The sequence below is a fragment of the Urocampus carinirostris genome, chromosome 1 (genome assembly GCF_059441175.1).
Source record: "Urocampus carinirostris isolate Australia breed hairy pipefish chromosome 1, RoL_Ucar_1.0, whole genome shotgun sequence".
In the NCBI taxonomy this organism is placed as follows: domain Eukaryota; kingdom Metazoa; phylum Chordata; class Actinopteri; order Syngnathiformes; family Syngnathidae; genus Urocampus; species Urocampus carinirostris.
This window is the reverse complement of record NC_142349.1, coordinates 3,484,702-3,503,320: the sequence shown is the minus strand read 5'-3', so window position 1 is coordinate 3,503,320 and position 18,619 is coordinate 3,484,702. Positions and strand designations below refer to the sequence as shown.

Here is an 18,619-nt window from a genome sequence, read left to right as displayed (position 1 = left end):
TGACACTTCTTGTTTGGAAAGACTCGAAGCATATATGTTCCTCATTACAATATTTTTCGATTCCTTATAGAGGTAGCAGCATGACTGGGTCGTGTCTCCTCCTAAACTTCTCATAATGTTCACAAAGAACTGGAGAGCACTTTGGGCAATATTTATATATACTTATAACAATATCTTGCCACTAGTTATTACTGCAAAACTAAATATTTATCGATTGATCAAGTCAAGCTCGAGTTGTATCATAATATTGTAAATGTAAACAAAATAAAGAAACGCATACAAATAATTTATAATGATTTTGCCTGCATTTATTTTTTATTGTATGCAGTTAAGAAAATATATTGGTTTTCAGTATCAGTCTCGAGAAGCAAGATTGTATATGTTACCAGTAGGAAAAAAAGTTATTGTGCATCCCTCACATTGAATGACAAAGGCAGGCTCACCTCAAGGTTTCTTCCTTTGTTTTGACAGTCCACCTTTTGCTGTTGTGTCACTTCCCATTTCACCTTTCAAGATGGAAAAATAATTTTAAACTTATCTCTTTGATTTGCACTTTGTAACCAGATGCATGACCAAGATATTTAAGATATGGAACAAAATGGGAACATATAGCGACTCCTAATGGTGTAAAAAAATACTCGATTTAATTTTTTGATTAAAAAAAAACAAAAAACAGAACAAGTACAATACCGTTACATAATTTTAGGTTTAGAAATTAGTAATTACACATCGCAACTTGAAATAACAGACGTGTTTGGCAGCCATCTTGCTACAACAAAAGCCTGAATGAGTTGGTGATCTAAAATACATTGTTTGAAAAGAGTGAGGTGAATAAGTTTACCTTTGTCAGAGTGGATGGTGGTGGGATGGTAGACAGAGCACTGATGGATTATGTAGTGGTTAGGAAAGGGATGTTAAGTAACTTGCTGGATGTGCATGTTTACAGAGGTGTAATGAATAGTATGTCTGATCATTTTTATGTGGAAGGAAAAATGAGAATAGATGGATCGTGGAGGGCTAGTTATAAGAAGAGTGTGAGGGAAGAGGTGAAAATGTCAGAGTTGAATAAGGCGCAAAAGGAAAGAAAGTTTAAAGAGAGGATAGGGGAAGAGTATGGACGGATTAGTAGAAGAGAAGTGGAGAGGAATGGAAAGGAAGAGAAAGTGAAAGATAAGGATGGTAGATTGCCGGTTAGCGGTAGTGCAGTCAGGACGAGATGGGCATAGTATTTTGAGAAGTTGCTAAATGTGGAGGATGGGAGAGAAGTGAGAGTCGAGGTGATCGATGGTATGGAGAGAATGCCCATGTTGGGTGATTTAAATGTGAAACCGGATGAGTTTTTACCGTTAAATGAGGCTTCTCCTCAAGACTACGTGAGCAGCCATGTAGCACGCACGTTAAAAAAGGGTGGCGGTGTCGCGCTCAGTTCTGAAAAAACGCTCAAATTTACTCCTCGTCCCTCTAATAATTACAAGGCGTTCGAGGCTCTTGTTATGCGGTCCTCTCTATTGTCAATTTATGTAGTAACTAATTATCGCGCACCAGGGCCATACTCAGGTTTTTTAGATGAATTCGCTGAACTTTTGTCTGACCTAGTAACCTATGCAGACAAAATAATAATTATGGGGGACTTTAACATTCATATGAACTCCCTCCTCAGTTCACTTACTGTTGCGTTTCGGTCTCTAAATTATACATTTGGTTTTAATCAACTGGTTGATTTGCCAACTCATAAAGATGGAAACACGCTGGATTTGGTTCTGACTCGAGGAGTTTCAACCTCAAACATGACGGTGTTACCGTGTATTACCGTTATTTCTGATCACTATTTAGTTACATTCAAGGTGCTAGCTAAATGTAGTACTAAAAAAGCTGAAAGATTTAGCGGACGCAATATAAGCACTGGCACAGTTTCTGAGCTCTCTGATCTTCTTTCAGGAGCAGTTGCGTACTTTCCTTCATACAAAGGCTCTATCGACTCACTCGTGAATGAGTTTAATGCTACCCTGGCTAGTGTCCTGAATTCAGTAGCGCCCATACGGCTTAAATCACGAACTAAAAGACGCACGCATTGGTTTACTGATGAAACTAGATCCCTTAAACAAGAATGCAGGAAATCTGAAAGAAAATGGCGCGCTACCAAGCTTGAGGTTTTCCATCAAACCTGGTGTGACAGCTTGTTAAAGTATAAAGCGGCCCTTGCCTCTGCAAAATCAGCCTACCTTTCGAAGGTGATTGCGTCACAAAAGAACAACCCCAAAATCCTTTTCGACACTGTAGCATCGCTTACAAGGCAACAGATTATCCCAGATAGTTCCACCCATTCAGCCCATGACTTTGTGGTCTTCTTTAATAAGACGATTCAATGCATACAGGAAGGAATTTCTAAAGACAGTATCGATACAACACATACTAAAGGGCTGAAATCTATAGATCTACGACATGGTGGCTGTCCAGGGAATTTGTCCCGATTTAGTGAACTGTCACTCGATAATCTTAAGAGGGTGGTGAATACGGCAAAACCGACGACTTGCCTGTTTGAACCGCTTCCAGGTTTGCTTATTAAAGGTCTTTTTGGGTTCCTTGGACCTTCAGTTCTAAATACAGTGGAACTCCTCTCAGTTCGAAGAAATCGGAGTTCGACCAAGAATTTCGAGAAATTCTCGCTTCGCTGTTAGGTAAAAAATTCGGAGTTCGAACGCCGGTAATGCGTGAGTGCGTACGCTAGGGTGCGATGCTGAGCAGCTCACGGGTGTAGATCGCCCCCACCCCTCGTGACCAACTGTTATCACGTGCGCACTTGCCTCTTTTTGATTTCGCTTTTAATATCGTGAACGGAGTGTTTTAGCCCCTAATTATGCCTCCGAAGAAGGTCGGTGCAAGCAGGACAGGTGAAAAAAGAAAAGTTGTTCGTACAACTATTGCCTTTAAGAAAGACATAATAGCCAACTATGAAAGAGGTGTGCGAGTTTCCGATCTTGCTAGGGAATACAGCATGCGCCTTCTGCTGACCACCACAAAGGTAAGAAATCCTATTCATAATTCTTTTCTTTATCTTTTTTTTTTTTACACGTTCATGTTAGCGTAATCTTTCGTACGGAAGATTACGATAACGCGAACGTACGATTAGCCTGGGTTAGCTTCATGTTTACGTTAAACACTCATGGTAAACATTCAGGGTGTTGGAACGGATTAAAACGATTTACATTATTTTTAATGGGAAAAATTATTTCGGTGATTGAACAAATCGGTTCTCAAACAGGGTTCTGGAACGGATTATGGTCGAGAACCGAGGTCCCACTGTATTATAAACATATCACTCTCCTCAGGTGTAGTTCCAGTGGCTTTTAAGTCCGCTGTTATTAAACCCACACTGAAACGACCCAACCTTGATCCAGAAAGCTTATGTAATTATAGACCTGTGTCAAACCTACCGTTTCTTTCTAAAGTACTTGAAAAAGTAGTGGCACAGCAGCTGAATGATTTCATATCCGAGAACAATCTTTTTGAATCAATGCAATCAGGATTCAGGGCTAACCACTCTACTGAGACAGCTCTGATTACGGTAACCAATGATCTCCTACTGGCAATGGACTCTGGCGCTTCATCACTTTTGCTGCTGCTGGACCTTAGTGCTGCTTTTGACACAGTGGACCATAATATCTTACTAGAACGGTTGGAAAAATGGATTGGCATCTCAGGAACCGTCCTCTCATGGTTCAGATCCTACCTCTCAGATAGGACGCACTGTGTTAAATATGGCGAAATGACATCTGAGCCCTTTAGTGTTACCTGTGGTTTTCCGCAGGGTTCAGTGCTTGGCCCCCTTCTTTTCAGCATTTACATGCTTCCATTAGGTGATATTATTCGCAAGTTTATCAGTTTCCACTGCTACGCAGATGACACTCAACTACATCTTCCGTTGGAGGAATCTGCCACACTAAATTGTGGAAATTTGGAGGACTGCCTCACTGAGATAAAAGAGTGGATGTCACTCAATTTCTTGCGTCTTAACTCTGAAAAGACCAAAATGTTAGTTATTGGTCCATCTAATGCCGTGACTTATTCTCAAAAACTGCTGTGAACATTGACAAATGTCACATCACACAGAGTGACTCAGTTAAAAATTTAGGTGTCATATTTGACCCCGATCTGTCCTTTCAAACACATGTGAAGAAAATTACTAGAACCGCTTTCTTCCATCTTCGCAACATTGCTAAAATTCGTCCTATACTGTCTCAGTTGGATGCAGAGATCATAATTCACGCCTTTGTTACTTCCCGTCTCGATTACTGTAATGCACTACTCTCAGGTCTCCCGAAGTCCAGAATCAAGAGTCTTCAGCTGGTACAAAATGCTGCAGCGAGGCTTTTAACCAGGACAAAAAAGTCCGATCCCATCACGCCGATTTTGGCTAACCTGAATTGGCCCCATGTTAGCCTAAGATGTGATTTCAAGGTTCTCTTAGTATTATACAAAGTCATACATGGACTTGCTCCCTCATATATTTCAGATCTGATTTCCCGCTATGTTCCGGTCCGAAGCCTTCGTTCTGAGAGCGCCGGTCTTCTGGTGATCCCAAGAGCCAAGAAGCGTTCCGCTGGTTCGAGAGGGTTCTCCATCCGGGCACCGGTGCTGTGGAATGCTCTTCCCCCTGAGATCCGATCTGCAACCTCAGTGGAAATGTTTAAATCTAAGCTTAAAACGCACTTCTACTCTATAGCATATGAATAACCTATACTTTTCGTGGACAATATCGCTTTATTATTTGTGATCGCAACATCCTTTGCTGTCTGGTAATCCTGAAAGGGGGATGCCACATGTGCGGTCCCTTCTCAAGGTTTCTTCATTTTCCTCATGTTGAGGTTTTTGAGTTTTTCCCTTGCCCTCATGTTGGTTCCAGATAAGGGGATGATGTAATAATAGTCTGAAAAATAGTCTGTGTAATAACCTGTGCAACACTTTGAGACTCTTTGTGATTAAGGGCTATACAAATAAAAATGACTTGACTTGACTATTGCAATAGTTTACAATCACCTTTTGAGTAGCTTCTCCCACTCTACTAAAGTTATCTTACAACACCTCTGACCAACTCCAGCTATGAACTCTTATCAGACTCTACGGATGTATCCAGATTGTGTTCTTGCTGGCGTACATTAACACCAGTACGAACAAGCATAAGGTCACTTACAGAGTCTCGTTGTTTGGAGATGTCGTTAAGGTCAAGCGCAAAGACGGCCTCACTAGCCCCCAGTAGCAGGAGCTTTTTGTCCTCCCGCAACAGCATCACCGTGTAGTTGGACACGCCCTCCTTACAGAACAGACGGGCGCCGTTGCCTATGGGAAAATCAAAATAAATTTTAATGAGAACAATCAATTATAGCTTTCATCTTTCTAACAAGTAATCGGCTGATCAAATATTAAAAGTCATGAATTATCGGCTCTCTTTTTACTATCAGCTGATAACTGTGACGCCTTAATAAATCGTTGTTCGGGCCAATAATGATCCTTAGTAATAACTATGATAATATAAAGAAATTGCTTCCTTAAATTAATTTGCAATTTTAATGGGAGCCAAAATGTCACTACTTGATGTAGTATTTATAAATATAATTCATTATATTCCCAAGTACTAATTTCTTCCTTTTTGGCAGATTATTTCATTTATTTCATCTTAACATTTTTATTTTTAATATTTGAATTTGTTTTCCTTTAACATTTTTGCAGCATGCTTGCTAGAAAAAATACTGAAAACAACTGCTGGAGATGAGTCGTCTCAGCATACGTACAGGCTGTTGTATTTTACAAGTACAGTACATTGAGTTTATCTTTCAAGAATGATTTTGTCGCGCTCCTGTGAATGTTGATGCCGAATGAATTAATATTGACTGCTGTAATAGTTGGTTGGGACGAAATGCTGGAGACCCAGTCTGCAAAGAATCATCTCAATCCTGGCACTATGTGTTACTTTTCTGTACTAGACATTTCCCCACTAATTAAAAAAAAAAAAAAAAATTAACGTGAATGAGTTCATTTTTATGGCGGCTTAAAATCCAGTGTGGCTTGTACAAAGACAAATTTGAGTTTCTTCCTTAACTTTGCGCATACGGCTTATTCAGGTGCGCTCTGTAGGCTGAAATTTTTGGTGTTAATAGTATAGTACAGTTTTGCAACTTAACTAGCAATCAAAACTCACTTTGGTAGGCCACAAATCGCCTGGGGACGCCATCCAAGGCTGTCTTGTCCTCCAGCGTCAAGGCCAGAGACAAGAAGCAAAAGACGCTGATGCACAGCAGGGGACACATGGCTTCTTTGTGCCAAGCTTGTTCAAAATGCGCCATTCACGTCGTCCGATAAATCCGACCGGTGTCATCCGACCAGCGACCACATCCGTATACAGCCCAGCATGCGCTCCATGGCCAGATGGACGCTGCAGGCTGAACGTTTTGTGGGTAAGCATTAGAAAATATACAGAAGTATGTAGCACAAAACTGTTACAAACATGCACCGGTTTGATTGAAAAAGATTACTGTACATTCTCAAAATTGGTATTATTAAATGTACTAAAAAGGTGCAACAAAGTAAAGATAAATGAATACTATGATTTAATTACACTCTTCCAAGAACAAAAAATACATTAAATAATTCTTAAAATAAGAAATACTCTGTCATCTGCTGTATCAGGAACATTTATAGTCATATATATATATATATATATATATATATATATATATATATATATATATATATATATATATTACAGTATATATACATTGATGTTCAAAATAAGAGCAGTGCAATGTGACTGACCACAATATTTCAGGTTTTATTATTTATTATTGTTACATGCCAAATAAGTTATCAGTAGGTGCAGTAGATTCTCAGACAATAAATAAGACCCAGCATTCATAATGGGCACGCTGCGAAGGCTGTGCAATTGGGCAAATAGTTCAACGGGGTGTGTTCAGAAAGGTAGCGGCTTCTGCTGATGACTGTACAAACTACTTTGGATTTTCCCCCCAGAAATATAGGATTGGCAATCCTAATATTTAGTTGCATGACCAGTTTTTTATAACTGCTTTACATCTGCGTGACATAGTCAAACCAACTTGTGGCACCTTTCAGTTGTTATTTCACCCCATGATTGATGGATAACATTCCACAAGTCATTTATATTTCTTAGTTTTTCTTTACAAACAGCATTTTATGTATCACCCCACAATTTCTTGAAAGGATTGAGATCCGGGGATTGGGCTGGCCATTACATAACGTTAATTTTATTGGTTTGGAACCAAGAGTTTGCTTGTCTATTGGTATGTTTGGGGGCATTGTCTTGTTTAAACACCCATTTCAAGGGCATGTCCTCTTCAGCATAAGGAAAAACAACCTCTTCAAGTATCTCGTCATACACAAATTGATCCATGATATGGTATGCCATAAATGCGCTCAACACCAGAGAAGGAGAAATATGCCAAGACCATACTTGCATCAATGTCTTCTATATGTCCTGAGGTTTGAATTTAGAGTTTGGGGGTCGTCTCACACCCAGTCTGTGGCACATGGAGCCAAAAAGAGAAATTTTACTTTCATGAGTCCACAAAGTGTTCGCCCATTTTTCTTTAGGGCTTTTGATGTGTTATTTGGTGAATTGTAACCTCTTCTGCAAATTTTAACAGAGGGACTTTCCGTGGGATTCTTGAAAACAAATTTACTTCACACAGTCGTCTTCTAACTGTCACAGCCCTTACAGGTAACTGCGGACAGTGTTTGACTGTCCTTGAGCTGATCATTTCCTGAGCCTTTGCCATATTGATTATTCTCCATTTTAATAGTTGACTTCCGCTTTCTTCCTCGTGTGTCTGGTTTTTCTACCCATTTTAAGGCATTGAAGATCATCTTAGCTGAACAACCAACAAATTTTGGCACCTCTTTAGAGGTTCTTCCCTCTCCAATCAACTTTTTAATTAAAGAACGCCGTTCTCCTGAGCTGTGTCTTGAAAAACCCATTTTGCTAAAATGAATGTTCAAACTGTGCTGGCTTCGTCATCCTTAAATAGGCGCTATCCGATTCACACCTGTTTTTTTTCTTCCCCCAAATGAAATGATCTGATCTGCATTTATATAGCGCTTTTCAAGTCAATGACTTCCCAAAGCGCTTTACATTGTGCTTCACATTTCCCAATAGCGGCCGTGATCTGTGCAGCCATGTAAGGCGCTAACCTGCAAATTGATGAAGAGATTGGTTGCCACCCTGCATAAAAAAAAACAACAAAAAAAAAACACCCCTTTGATCTATTTGCCCAATTGCACAGCCTTCGGAACGTGCCTGTTATGAATGCCGGGTCTCATTTATTTTCTGAGAATCTACTGCACCTACTGGTAACTTGTCTGGCATGTAACAATAAAAAAGATTCTAAAAACCAGGGATATTCTGGTTGGTTGGTTATTCCAACTCAGCACTGCCCTCTAGTTGTTGGGAGCTGTACAATACTTCCAAACTAGTTTTACTCATTTTCACAGTGCAAATTCGCAACAAAAAACTTACAAAGCATGGCGAGCGTGGCCCCCGAAACTGACTGGGCCCAGTTGTAATTCTGCCGGTGCTTTGTAGTGATGCGTATATACATTTTTTTCCTCAAAGTGACTGAATTAAACCAACCCAGTGCCGCCATCTAGTGGTAGGAAGTGGCACAACAACTACAAACTTGTTTTCCTGATTTTCACAGTGCAAATTTGCATCTTTTTGCATATTTTCCCACACAATAAAGTTACAAAGCGTGGTGAGCAGGGCCCCAAATATCACAGGGCCTGGCCGTTATTCTGCCAACTCTTTAGAGATGCTAATGTGAGGCGCTTAAAAGCTGTCGGCAGGGTGTTGTCCCAAGCGCCGGTTTCAAGGCGCCACTTTTGCAACCGTGGTTGCCGGCTTTGTGTCACGCAAGCTCCAACTCGTTTCTTTTCAGTTTGTCTTGACGAATGAAGACAAAGTGTGTGCGTTTTTGTGTACTGATGAGTCCAAGCATGTCCAAGAATGTGGCTCAGATAAGAACGTTTGTGTTTTTCAGGCCAAAGGCCAAATCCTGCCACGTGTTTCCTGCAGCGTTGACTTTTAAATGGTTGACTCAAAAAGGAAATTTTAGTATGGGCTAGTGATTGGTGATGATATGCAAGGCAGATATGTAAGGATGCACGTTAATCAATGAGACGATAGTTGGGTAATAAGGGTAGGCAGTAAGATGAAGCCACTTGATAAGAACGAGTGATCTTGTTTTCTAAGCCAAGGCATGTGTGACATTACTTGTACACACGCTCCCTTACTTACGACCATTGGACTTACGAATAACGGTAGAAACAAACTTTTTTTTCAGGATGTTGAAAAATATCGCTACATTGCTATTAGTTAATTTTGTATTGTGTGCACCTTTTTCAGAGTACAGCACATTACTGTAGTGCTTCTTTCACCCGCTACCTGCGCGTGGCGCTGTGAGAAGTCACCCAGAATCCACCCCGAAGAAAAAGAAACAGCTTCTTCTTAGTTCGTGTGTAAACAAACTACGTGTACTGTATCTGTATAGTGCGCTAAGAACGTTGACATTTTTATTGTATAATATCTCGCGCATCCATTCAATATGGTTGGTGTGAGGTGTAAAGAAAAGGTGAGCCGTTTCTTTTGAAATGAAAGTGGAATAAGAAAGATTGATGCGGTTGAAAAAAATGGTTGGATCGCTTTTTTCACCCACTTCCTACCACTGAGGAGGACCTCTTGAAGCACATCTTCCAAAAGTAAGTTATGCTCTATAAAGATAAACAAAGTTGAGTTTATTATTTTACTAAATGTTTATTTCTTAGTACAAAACAATACACGTTACTTATACAAGCCTAAAACATACTTATAAAAACCTTAAACATACAAAATTTTGCACTGAAGCAACTTACCAACAAATTCAACTTACCAACAATTGTCCGGAACCTCTCTAGTTCGTAAGTAAGGCAGCGTATGCATAATATTTAATTAGTTATAATGTGACAAATTTTCACGTATCCTTTACACACCCAGTTATATGAACTATCTGCAATATGTGGTGCTCATAACAATATTTTATCATTGGTATTACTGACAATCAAACTACTGTTTGACTGATTCATTAAGTTAAGCTCTCGTCTCTCCAACACTTCTTTTTGGAAAATATTTACCAAAGCTGTATTATGTTATTGCATTTGTAAACAAAAATAAGGATACGCAAAAAATAATTGGATCTGTATGTGTTTCTATTTTTCCTAAATATGGTAGGTAGTAAAAAAGAAAAAGTTACATTTATTCGGAACTGTGATTATCTGTTATCGGAAGTAAGTTACAGTTATCGTGCAGTCCACCAAAAACAGGGTGACCCCCAAAAACATATTCACTTTAAATAGCTAATTAACTTTATTTTCTATTCCAGATTTGGTTTTGAAGTAAGAATGATGAAAAAAAAGAAAACTTTCTTCAAACATTCTTGTAATGTGAAAACAAAGCTGAAGTGCAAAGACGTGTTGGGTTATCCGTGTGTGGAACGCTCTGCACTTCAACTTTATTTTCACATTTTCAGAATGTTTTCAAAACATATTTTTCTGCACAGAATCAGACATTTTACTCAAAAAATCCAATCTGGAATAATAAAGTATGTTTATTGGCTATTTAATACAGTTTTTGGGACACGTTGTATGTGCAAATTCCTAGCACACAAGTGTCATCCCATTTTAAATGCATGAATTATCTTTTCTCTCCATTAACAATGTTAAGCTAGTTTTAGCTCAACAGAAGAAGTTCCAGATTACACAGAAAAAAAAAAAATCAAAATTCCTGGCCTCTATTCAAAGCAAAGTCCTTGTGCCGCCAGGTGCTCTCGAGCCATAAGGCTAACAAGTTTTTCTTTTTCTAAAAAATAACTCACCATTTGATGAGATACTTGAATGTAGTAAAGCAGTAACATTTATGTACTCAAACATATTTCATGTTTTAAATAAATTTCACTCTAAGAAAAAAATGATGTTTAATAATTGCATCAAATGTTTTCATTGACCAAAATATTAACTTTCCCCGCAACCCTACTGAGGATAAGCGCAGTGTTCATTTTACCACTGTGATGGGTCCCGGGGACTCGCATGCAACTTAACAATGTTTCATCTATACATTGATTCAATTAGAGGGATGAATTGAATATTTTCATAAAAAATAGCTTAAAAATTTCAACAGTATATCGGATTGAATTATTTGAGTTATTTCACAGCTATTATCGTGATTGTTAGATTTTATCTCACTGAATATTTTAATATAACACCTGGTAAAATGTATCCTTAGTATCTATATTTCTGTTCTTTTGTATTCCTTAAGTGGAGCTACTGTTATAAATCCAACCATTATTTTTTCAAGAACAAGTTATCTTTATGTTAATTAGTTAGCTGGTGGACACGCCTTCAAAGTACTCGTTACAACAACAAAAACCAAAACCAAAACAAAAAACAGTCTGGATCTACTTTCTGCGGATTGATCCGAGCATGCCTAAAGGCAATATTATTTCACTCACCTGAGGCGTGTTCAAATTCGACTCCCCCAAAACACCAGCGGAAATAAAAATATATAGTCCCCAGCCACCTGTTCTACTTATCTTTGCTCCAAATGTATGAATCAAACACTCGTGATTGATAAAAATTTGATGTGAGTTTCATTAGTTTTGCAGAGTGAAAAAAAAAACTTCAGCCGCTGCGCAGAGAGCAGAGGTATTCCCTTGGCACTTCCTGCTTCACGTAAACAGCGAAAAAAGAAAAGAAAAAAAGCTTATGTCATTTCAACTCTGTTACACTTACAACGGAGACAAATGCAGCGCTAAATTAAGGAAAAACGTGTTTAACTCACCCCTCGTTTGAATCACTCTCACACAGAAAGTCCCCCCCTCAGAAAAAACATAAGCGCGTTCTACCCTACTACGGCGTGTGTGGAAGACGCCCGAGTCTGTTAACGGGGCGGGGCTAAATGCTTGGTCGCGCCTCCAATTTTCATTATTATTATTACAAGCCACCTTGCTGTTGGTGTTATGAATGCACTGCAGGAAAGAGGTCTAAATATAATGGAAGCTTGAGCTCTTGTTGGTGATAGGAAGGAGTGGAGAGGTGTTGTGAAAGGATAGTGGGATTGTGGACGCGTTCTTAAGGATGGTCTGGGCACCTGTATGATGCAGCAAGGGTAAACCAGTGAAAGCTGTCGGGCCCTGCTTTTGAACAAAAGAGTGTGTTGTGTCACCCTGACCCGAGTAACATGGCCGCTTTCTGGTGTCCCATTTCATCTGGAGGGACGAAAGCATGACCGACCTAGGTGCCTAACTTGTTTGGGTGTGTGGGCATTTGGGTTGGCCATGGTCAAAAAAATTTTGTGTGTGTTTTTTGCTATTTTTTTTTCTCTTTTATTTTCTTTGTTATTGTATGTGTTTGTCTTGCTATCGGTCACCCCTCTTGAGGGATATGACCAAGGTAGATAGATAAATAGACAACAAGCCCAAAATGGCGTGGAGAGAAGTTGAATTTGATTATTTAGTTAAAATAATTCATACTTTGAAAACAAACAAGCAGGTTACACAATCGCTTTTTATTCAGCGAATTGTTCCGTTTCTTTTTTAATTATAAAAGGTTTGTTGTTTTTCTTTTGGTCACTGCATCTTTTGGACAATTTCTCTCTTGCTTTTACTGAATGTCTTTTTTCTCTCTCTCTCTCTCTCTCTCTCAACCGATCACCCTCCCCCTATCTTTATATATTTATTATTTCTTTCTTTTTCTTTTTTCTCACTTCCTCTCATGTTTTCCCCTTCCATTTGTTTCTCTTTTCTGTCTACACTTTTCCGTCCTCTCTCTCTCCCCTCTGATGCACTGTCTCAACCACAACTTGCACTTTCCCTCTTTCCCTTTTCTTTCTGTCCTTTCTCCCTCTTCATTTCTTTCTCTGACTTTTTGTCTCTCTCTTTCTCAGTCTTTATTTCTTCATCTTTCTTCCTTTCACGCTCACTCTGATGTCTTCTTTCTCCCTCTCTTTCCCTCTTTTACTTAATTGAACTCCCTCTTTTCTTCTCGCTTTCTCTCGCCTTCTTTATGCTTGTCCTTTTCTGTTGTTACTTTCTCTCTCTGTCTACTTTTCTTTGTCTTTCTTGCTCTCTCTCCATCTTCTTTTCTTCTCTCCTTTTTTCTCTCTCTTGCTTTTCATTTTTTCGGGCTCCCCTTTTTCGCTCTCTCTCTCCCTCTCTCTCTCTACTCTGTTTATTGTTCAGTTTCTTTTTATTCTCTCTTCTGTTTTTCTTTCACTCCCCCTTTCTTATTTTGTCTTGCACTCTTTCTTTCTCCCCTATCCTTCTTTCCTGAACTCTCTTTCTATCGCTTTTTCCACCCCATTGTCTCGCTTACTTTCTCTAATCGTTTCCCTATTTCTCACCCTCACTTCATTCTTTTATTTTTCCCTTTAATTTTGTATGTCTTCCTTTCATTCTGGGTGTCCATTTCCTCCTTCTGACTTCTTTCTCTCTCTCTGTGTGTGTGTCTCTTCCTTTCTCGCGATCTTTCTTTCTACCACGTGACTCACCTGTATCCAATTAACAATTAATTGGGGCGGGGCTTATATCTTGATCCCCGGTCATTGATGGAATTCGAAGTCGTTGAACGCATCAGCTCGTCATGGCCGCCGACAATTTTCAGCCTTGGAAAGATTACATTGGCCTGTCGGACACGATTCGGCGAATTCAGGACGGTGATATCTCCAAAGTTCGACCCCCGCCCGATGATGACGTCACTGCAGCCTTTGCGTCATTGCACATGGACCAACTTACCCAAAGAAGCGAGTTGGAAGACGCCGGTACAGAAAGTCCAAACCCAGTCCACCCCCCCTTGCGTCATTCAGGACCCGCACCTCGTCTTCCCGCGGGGATGAAGTGCAGTTTCTGCAAGCACAACGGCGAGAGCGAAGACATTTACGGGTCGCACTGGCTTCGGAACCAAAACGGGGAGGTTCTGTGTCCTTACCTGCGGAGATATGTGTGTCCGCTTTGCGGGGCCACCGGCGGACAGGCCCACACCAAAAGGTTCTGCCCTAAAGTGGACACTTGTTACACTTCGGTCTACGTCAGGTCTAGACGAAGAGGTTCGGCCCAGCCCTGGCCCTAACCGAGCTGTGTGCTTCTTTGCTTTCCTAACGTGTGCCTTTTTGTTTTTTTAATCGTGTGTTTGAAAAGGATTGTTTAAATCTGCAGTCTGTTAGTGTTTTTTGTGGTTCTTTGTTCCGAAAGTTTCAGGGTGATGCATGCCGCCTGAAGCGAGTTTAGTTCAGTTTGTGGAGCACAAACGTGCCTTATGTTTTCTTGTATATTTAAATGACAATTTGTTTGACATGTCAACCGTTTTGTCTGTGATTCTTTTGGGTTCTAACAATAAATCGGGACCCTTCTCGAACATGTTCAGAAAAAGAAAGGTAGCAGTCTTGCATAAAAGCGCCACTTGGTGGTAGCAAACGTTCTGTAACGCTTGTTTTTAGTATTTCCTTATAGTTGCTATTTTCTTCCTAATTCCGCTGTTTCATTTTTATCAATTTCTTTTGCTTCATTTTTGTCTTTGTTTTTCCCTCCCTCTTCTGTCCCCTTTAACGTTTTCTCTTTTGTCCTCCCACTTGTATCTACTTGTCCCCTTTCTTTTTATACCCCCTTTCCCCTCTAGTCTTAGGCCCAATCCAATTCCTCTCACTTGGCCCTGAGAACCCTCCAGTGAGGTCCCTCCATAGGCAAGTGCCCTTGGTGAGTGGAGTGCAAAGTGGAGATTGTCCCCTAGGAAATTGGACGACACTTGCAAGGTTCCACCCCAGTCCAGTAGATGGCCGTAATACGAATTGGCTGTAGACCTCAGTGACTTATTGTTCTACGTCACATGTAAACAACTCTAGTCTCAACCTGTGGTGTGGCAGTTGGAGAGTTTGTGCAACGTTAAAAATGCTCGCTACAGCTGTGTTATTACCGATTGCCTGAAAGCTCATCATCTTTTCCGTGTCTCCAATCAACGGAGGACAAATGTGCTATACTGAAGACATCTTCTGCGCTATGTAGCGCTGATTCATCTTTACAAGGTGCGTACACTCATTAAAAAAATGACCCGTTCGGTCAAATACAGTAAGGATTAACATACAACGCACGTTCACATAATACCCTATGATTGTGTAGACATAAATGGCAATCTACTTACTAGGGGATGAATAAAGTATCTATCTATCTAGTATCTTAATGCCATTTTATGACATATAGTAGGGGTCTTTAATTTGTGACATGACGAAAAGTAAACAAACACAAGAACAGCCCACCTGACCCTTAAGCTGACATAATATCGTCACCAAACTTCCCTGTATGACCCAAAAACCTTAGTTCATAAGGAATTTAATTCAAGAGTTGTCATTAGATATAAAAAAGGTCATTTCAAACTTTTTTCATGATGCTTACATCACAGTAAAATCTGTCTTTTTCTTTTCTATGCCCACATTTATGTCTAAATTGTTTATGTTATCTATTGTGTTCCAGAGTGGCCGTCCCATAAGTGTGGACAGGTTGGACAGGAATGTTCCCATCCTGTGCTTATGACTCGATGTGGAGTCAGAACTCATTCAGGACTTAAGGTTGAGCAAGAAGGTCATGTGGGCCCTGCAGGAGCTGCTAAAGAGGGAACAGGGCCATGGCTGGAGGTCCTGATCTACGTGTACTGGCTGGCCCACGGTCTGTCCTACCGTGTGGTGTCACGGGTCTTCAGGGTTCCCAGGTCCACCGTACACAGAATTGTCCACAGTTAATATGGAATAAATTGCTCAAAAGCCATGTTTTAGGCTCTGGAAGTCAGACCCACATTTGCATTCTGTGCTTTTCTACATTACTATTCAATAAACATCTTTATTTTGAGTAACACCTTGGTGGTTTATTTCATAATGATGTGAGATACTGTGTGTGAACTATGTGACTGTTGGACAGAAAACAACTACAAATCACTCCAGCTTAAATAATAGTTTACTTTCAAAAAAACAAACTCTCATTGGGCCGAAATACATAATTGTAAATAAATAATGTGTCACAAATTGTAACAAAAATATACCAATACTTCCATAAAGCTGGAAAACACAAACTGGAACTTCATTGAGTTCTTAATAAAATAAAATATTTTCCTTTTACAAAACAAAGGGAAACATTGCAGAGATGTCACTGTTCTGGAAATTTGTCCACGAGCTTCCCAAAAAGGATCAGGGACCGCTCAGTTTTGGCCTCAGTTTCCTCGTGCCTTTTCTTCACTCTGGCAGACTCCTCTTTCAAAAAGTCAAGGAGTGTATCGTGCTTCCTTTTTTTTCTGGGTGATTTGGGGTTTGGCGCCGGATTAGAAGATGCCAACGACGTGCCCGGTGGTGTGGATGGTGTGGTAGCTGTGATGGTGACCAGCTCTTCCACGGGACGTTCTACAGTGGCCTTTAAGTTGGGTGGAAAAAAACAAGAACTACTTAATGCTGGTGTATTGTACAAAAACAACTGTGTATAGGATGCTCAACAAGTTTATGTGAGAAATTATAGGATGTGTTCTGGATAATTATTTGATAGTGAATAGATACACAAAATTGACATGTTATTCTTATGGCTGTAAGAGCCTTCTATTGGCCAGCATCACATATGCTTTAGAATATTCTCCACATTTGGACAACATTTTGTGAAGGTAATTAGTTTACTTAATATGTGTTTACAGAGAAGGCAGTGGACTATGTGATAGTAATTTGTTTCAACTGTATCTCCACGTGAAATTCGGAGACATTACTCATGATGCATGATGAAAACTAATGCATTCTGATCTCACATGAAAGAATCATATTGTAAATAAAACACGACACCCGAAATTGTGTGCAGTAAACAAGCGCATATATTCAGAACGTTATTCTGACTATGCTCCTTTAGCGACTGGCCATATAGATGTAAAAGCACGACTCGTTTAAGATACAAACAGGGATGGGCTGAACCGTGAGTTTCTGCACAGTTATCCTACTTTACAGTTTGTAGCGTGAAAATTTTTTTTTTGGGCAGCTCCCTCGGTAGATTTGTGCACTTCGTCAAGTAGCGATTTTGCAATGTTCATGTTTTAACGCGGCAGTGGTTAGCGCTTGTGCGGCACAGTTCATGTCATGGGAACCTGTCGTGGGTTCAAATCCAGCTCCAGACTTCCTGTGCGGAGTTTGTATGTTTTCCCCGTGCTTGCGTGGGTTTCCTCCGGGCACTCCGGTTTCCTCCCACATTCCAAAGACATGCATTTCAGGTGAATTGGCCGGTCCAAATTGTCCCTAGGTGTGAATGAGCGAATGAGTTGTCTGTCCCTGTGTGCACTGCAATTGGCTGGCAACCAGTTCAGGGTGTCCCCTGCCCACTGCCCGGAGATGGCTGGGATGGGCTCCAGCCCCCCCGCGACCCTAATGAGGATAAGCGGTCGGGCTGATGATGATGATGATGATGTTTTAACGCGAAAATACGATTATATATTGCATTTACGTCTAACTTAGATATCTCAATACATTTCGTTGCAAATACATGCGAGGTTGTGGAAAACTACTTACATTTGTGCGGTTCCTTTCCAGGCATGTTTGTTGATATTGAGAATTCGCAAAGCCTTCTGGGTAGTCACTTCGCCGCCAAGTGAGGTAGAGAGCTCCCTAGGTCTGAAGTGGTTATGACATGGTTTGAGGGCACTTCTGCCTCGGTCTTGAAAGTATCGGGACACACCCCATTTTCACGTGAACGCGCAAAACCGAGTGACTAGGGCACATAGCGAGTGAAAGTGCGAAGAATGGGACTCAGCCTTCGATTTTTACTCTTTTTGTTCCTTTTTGCCATCCTTTCTTCCCTCACACCTTTTCATTTTCACTTTACCTTTTTCTCCCTCGTCCACTCAACTTTTAATTCCTTTTTTCCCCCTCCCCTTTTCATTTCCTATTTTTAACGTATATGGAGATTGAAGAGGCAGTCAGGCACGGCGCAACAAGGGCAATTGACGACCTGAGAAGGGGTGATCAAGAGGAGCATTAAGTGGTCCGACGTGTGGAAGATGCCTCAAGCAAGGCTGAGTTTTCTGATTTGAGCCATGTACGACACCTTACCAAGTCAAAGCAACCTGAGGCAGTGGTATGGCTCTGAGGAGAACTGCCAGCTCTACAACGTCCCAAAACCAAGCTTACAACATAGCCTGTCCAATTGCAAGACAGCGCTGGTGCAGGGTAGCTACAGGTAGCAGCAGGGTCTGATCTTACGGAAGCTTGCTAAAGTCCTTGAAGAGTGAAGAATGGAACCTTCCAAAGACCGTCCTTCCAGGATGCAAACGCTGATCTATTTAATTGGCCAAGGGGCTGGAGCTCAGAACATCAGTCAAAATGGGGAAACCACCACTTTTAACACCAGTATGTGACTGGAACTTATGGATATACCTTGATAGGAAGTTCAAGTTTTTGTCAAAGATAACCATCACCTCTCTGCAAACAGATGTCATACTTTGGTCCCCTGCAGGCAAAACGGCGATCATAGCAGAGGGCCACGTACCTTGGGAGAGATGA

The 18,619-nt window shown here is 40.5% G+C and overlaps 2 protein-coding genes and 1 long non-coding RNA gene across 9 annotated transcripts in view; 2 read left to right on the top strand and 1 right to left on the bottom strand.

Moving 5' to 3' along the window:
- The window catches only part of LOC148373272 (semaphorin-4E-like), a 29,875-nt gene extending 16,254 nt beyond the window's left edge, over positions 1-13,621 (bottom strand). The window contains exons 1-5 of one of the 7 annotated variants that reach the window (XM_088340277.1): positions 11,897-11,972; positions 11,568-11,781; positions 6,197-6,448; positions 5,192-5,337; positions 444-506 (exon numbers count right to left, since the gene is read on the bottom strand). In XM_088340277.1, coding sequence (XP_088196403.1) covers positions 444-506; positions 5,192-5,337; positions 6,197-6,341 — 354 coding nt within the window. In that variant the 5' untranslated portion in view covers positions 6,342-6,448; positions 11,568-11,781; positions 11,897-11,972. Of the gene's footprint in view, positions 1-443; positions 507-5,191; positions 5,338-6,196; positions 6,449-7,483; positions 8,273-11,567; positions 11,782-11,896; positions 12,011-13,603 lie in introns of those variants that run through there. The other 6 variants (XM_088340119.1, XM_088340366.1, XM_088340592.1 and 3 more) reach the window with 6 other exon arrangements.
- A 37-nt stretch (positions 13,622-13,658) lies between these two features.
- Positions 13,659-14,411, top strand: LOC148373271 (nanos homolog 3-like). Its single transcript, XM_088341476.1, has one exon. The coding sequence runs from the start codon at positions 13,696-13,698 to the stop codon at positions 14,179-14,181; it is 486 nt and encodes a 161-aa protein (XP_088197602.1). The 5' UTR covers positions 13,659-13,695; the 3' UTR covers positions 14,182-14,411.
- Positions 14,412-14,640: 229 nt separating this feature from the next.
- Positions 14,641-15,951, top strand: LOC148373270 (uncharacterized). Its single transcript, XR_015851089.1, has 2 exons — positions 14,641-15,130; positions 15,576-15,951. It is a non-coding gene; the product is annotated as an uncharacterized LOC148373270 (long non-coding RNA).
- The last annotated feature ends 2,668 nt before the right edge of the window (positions 15,952-18,619 follow it).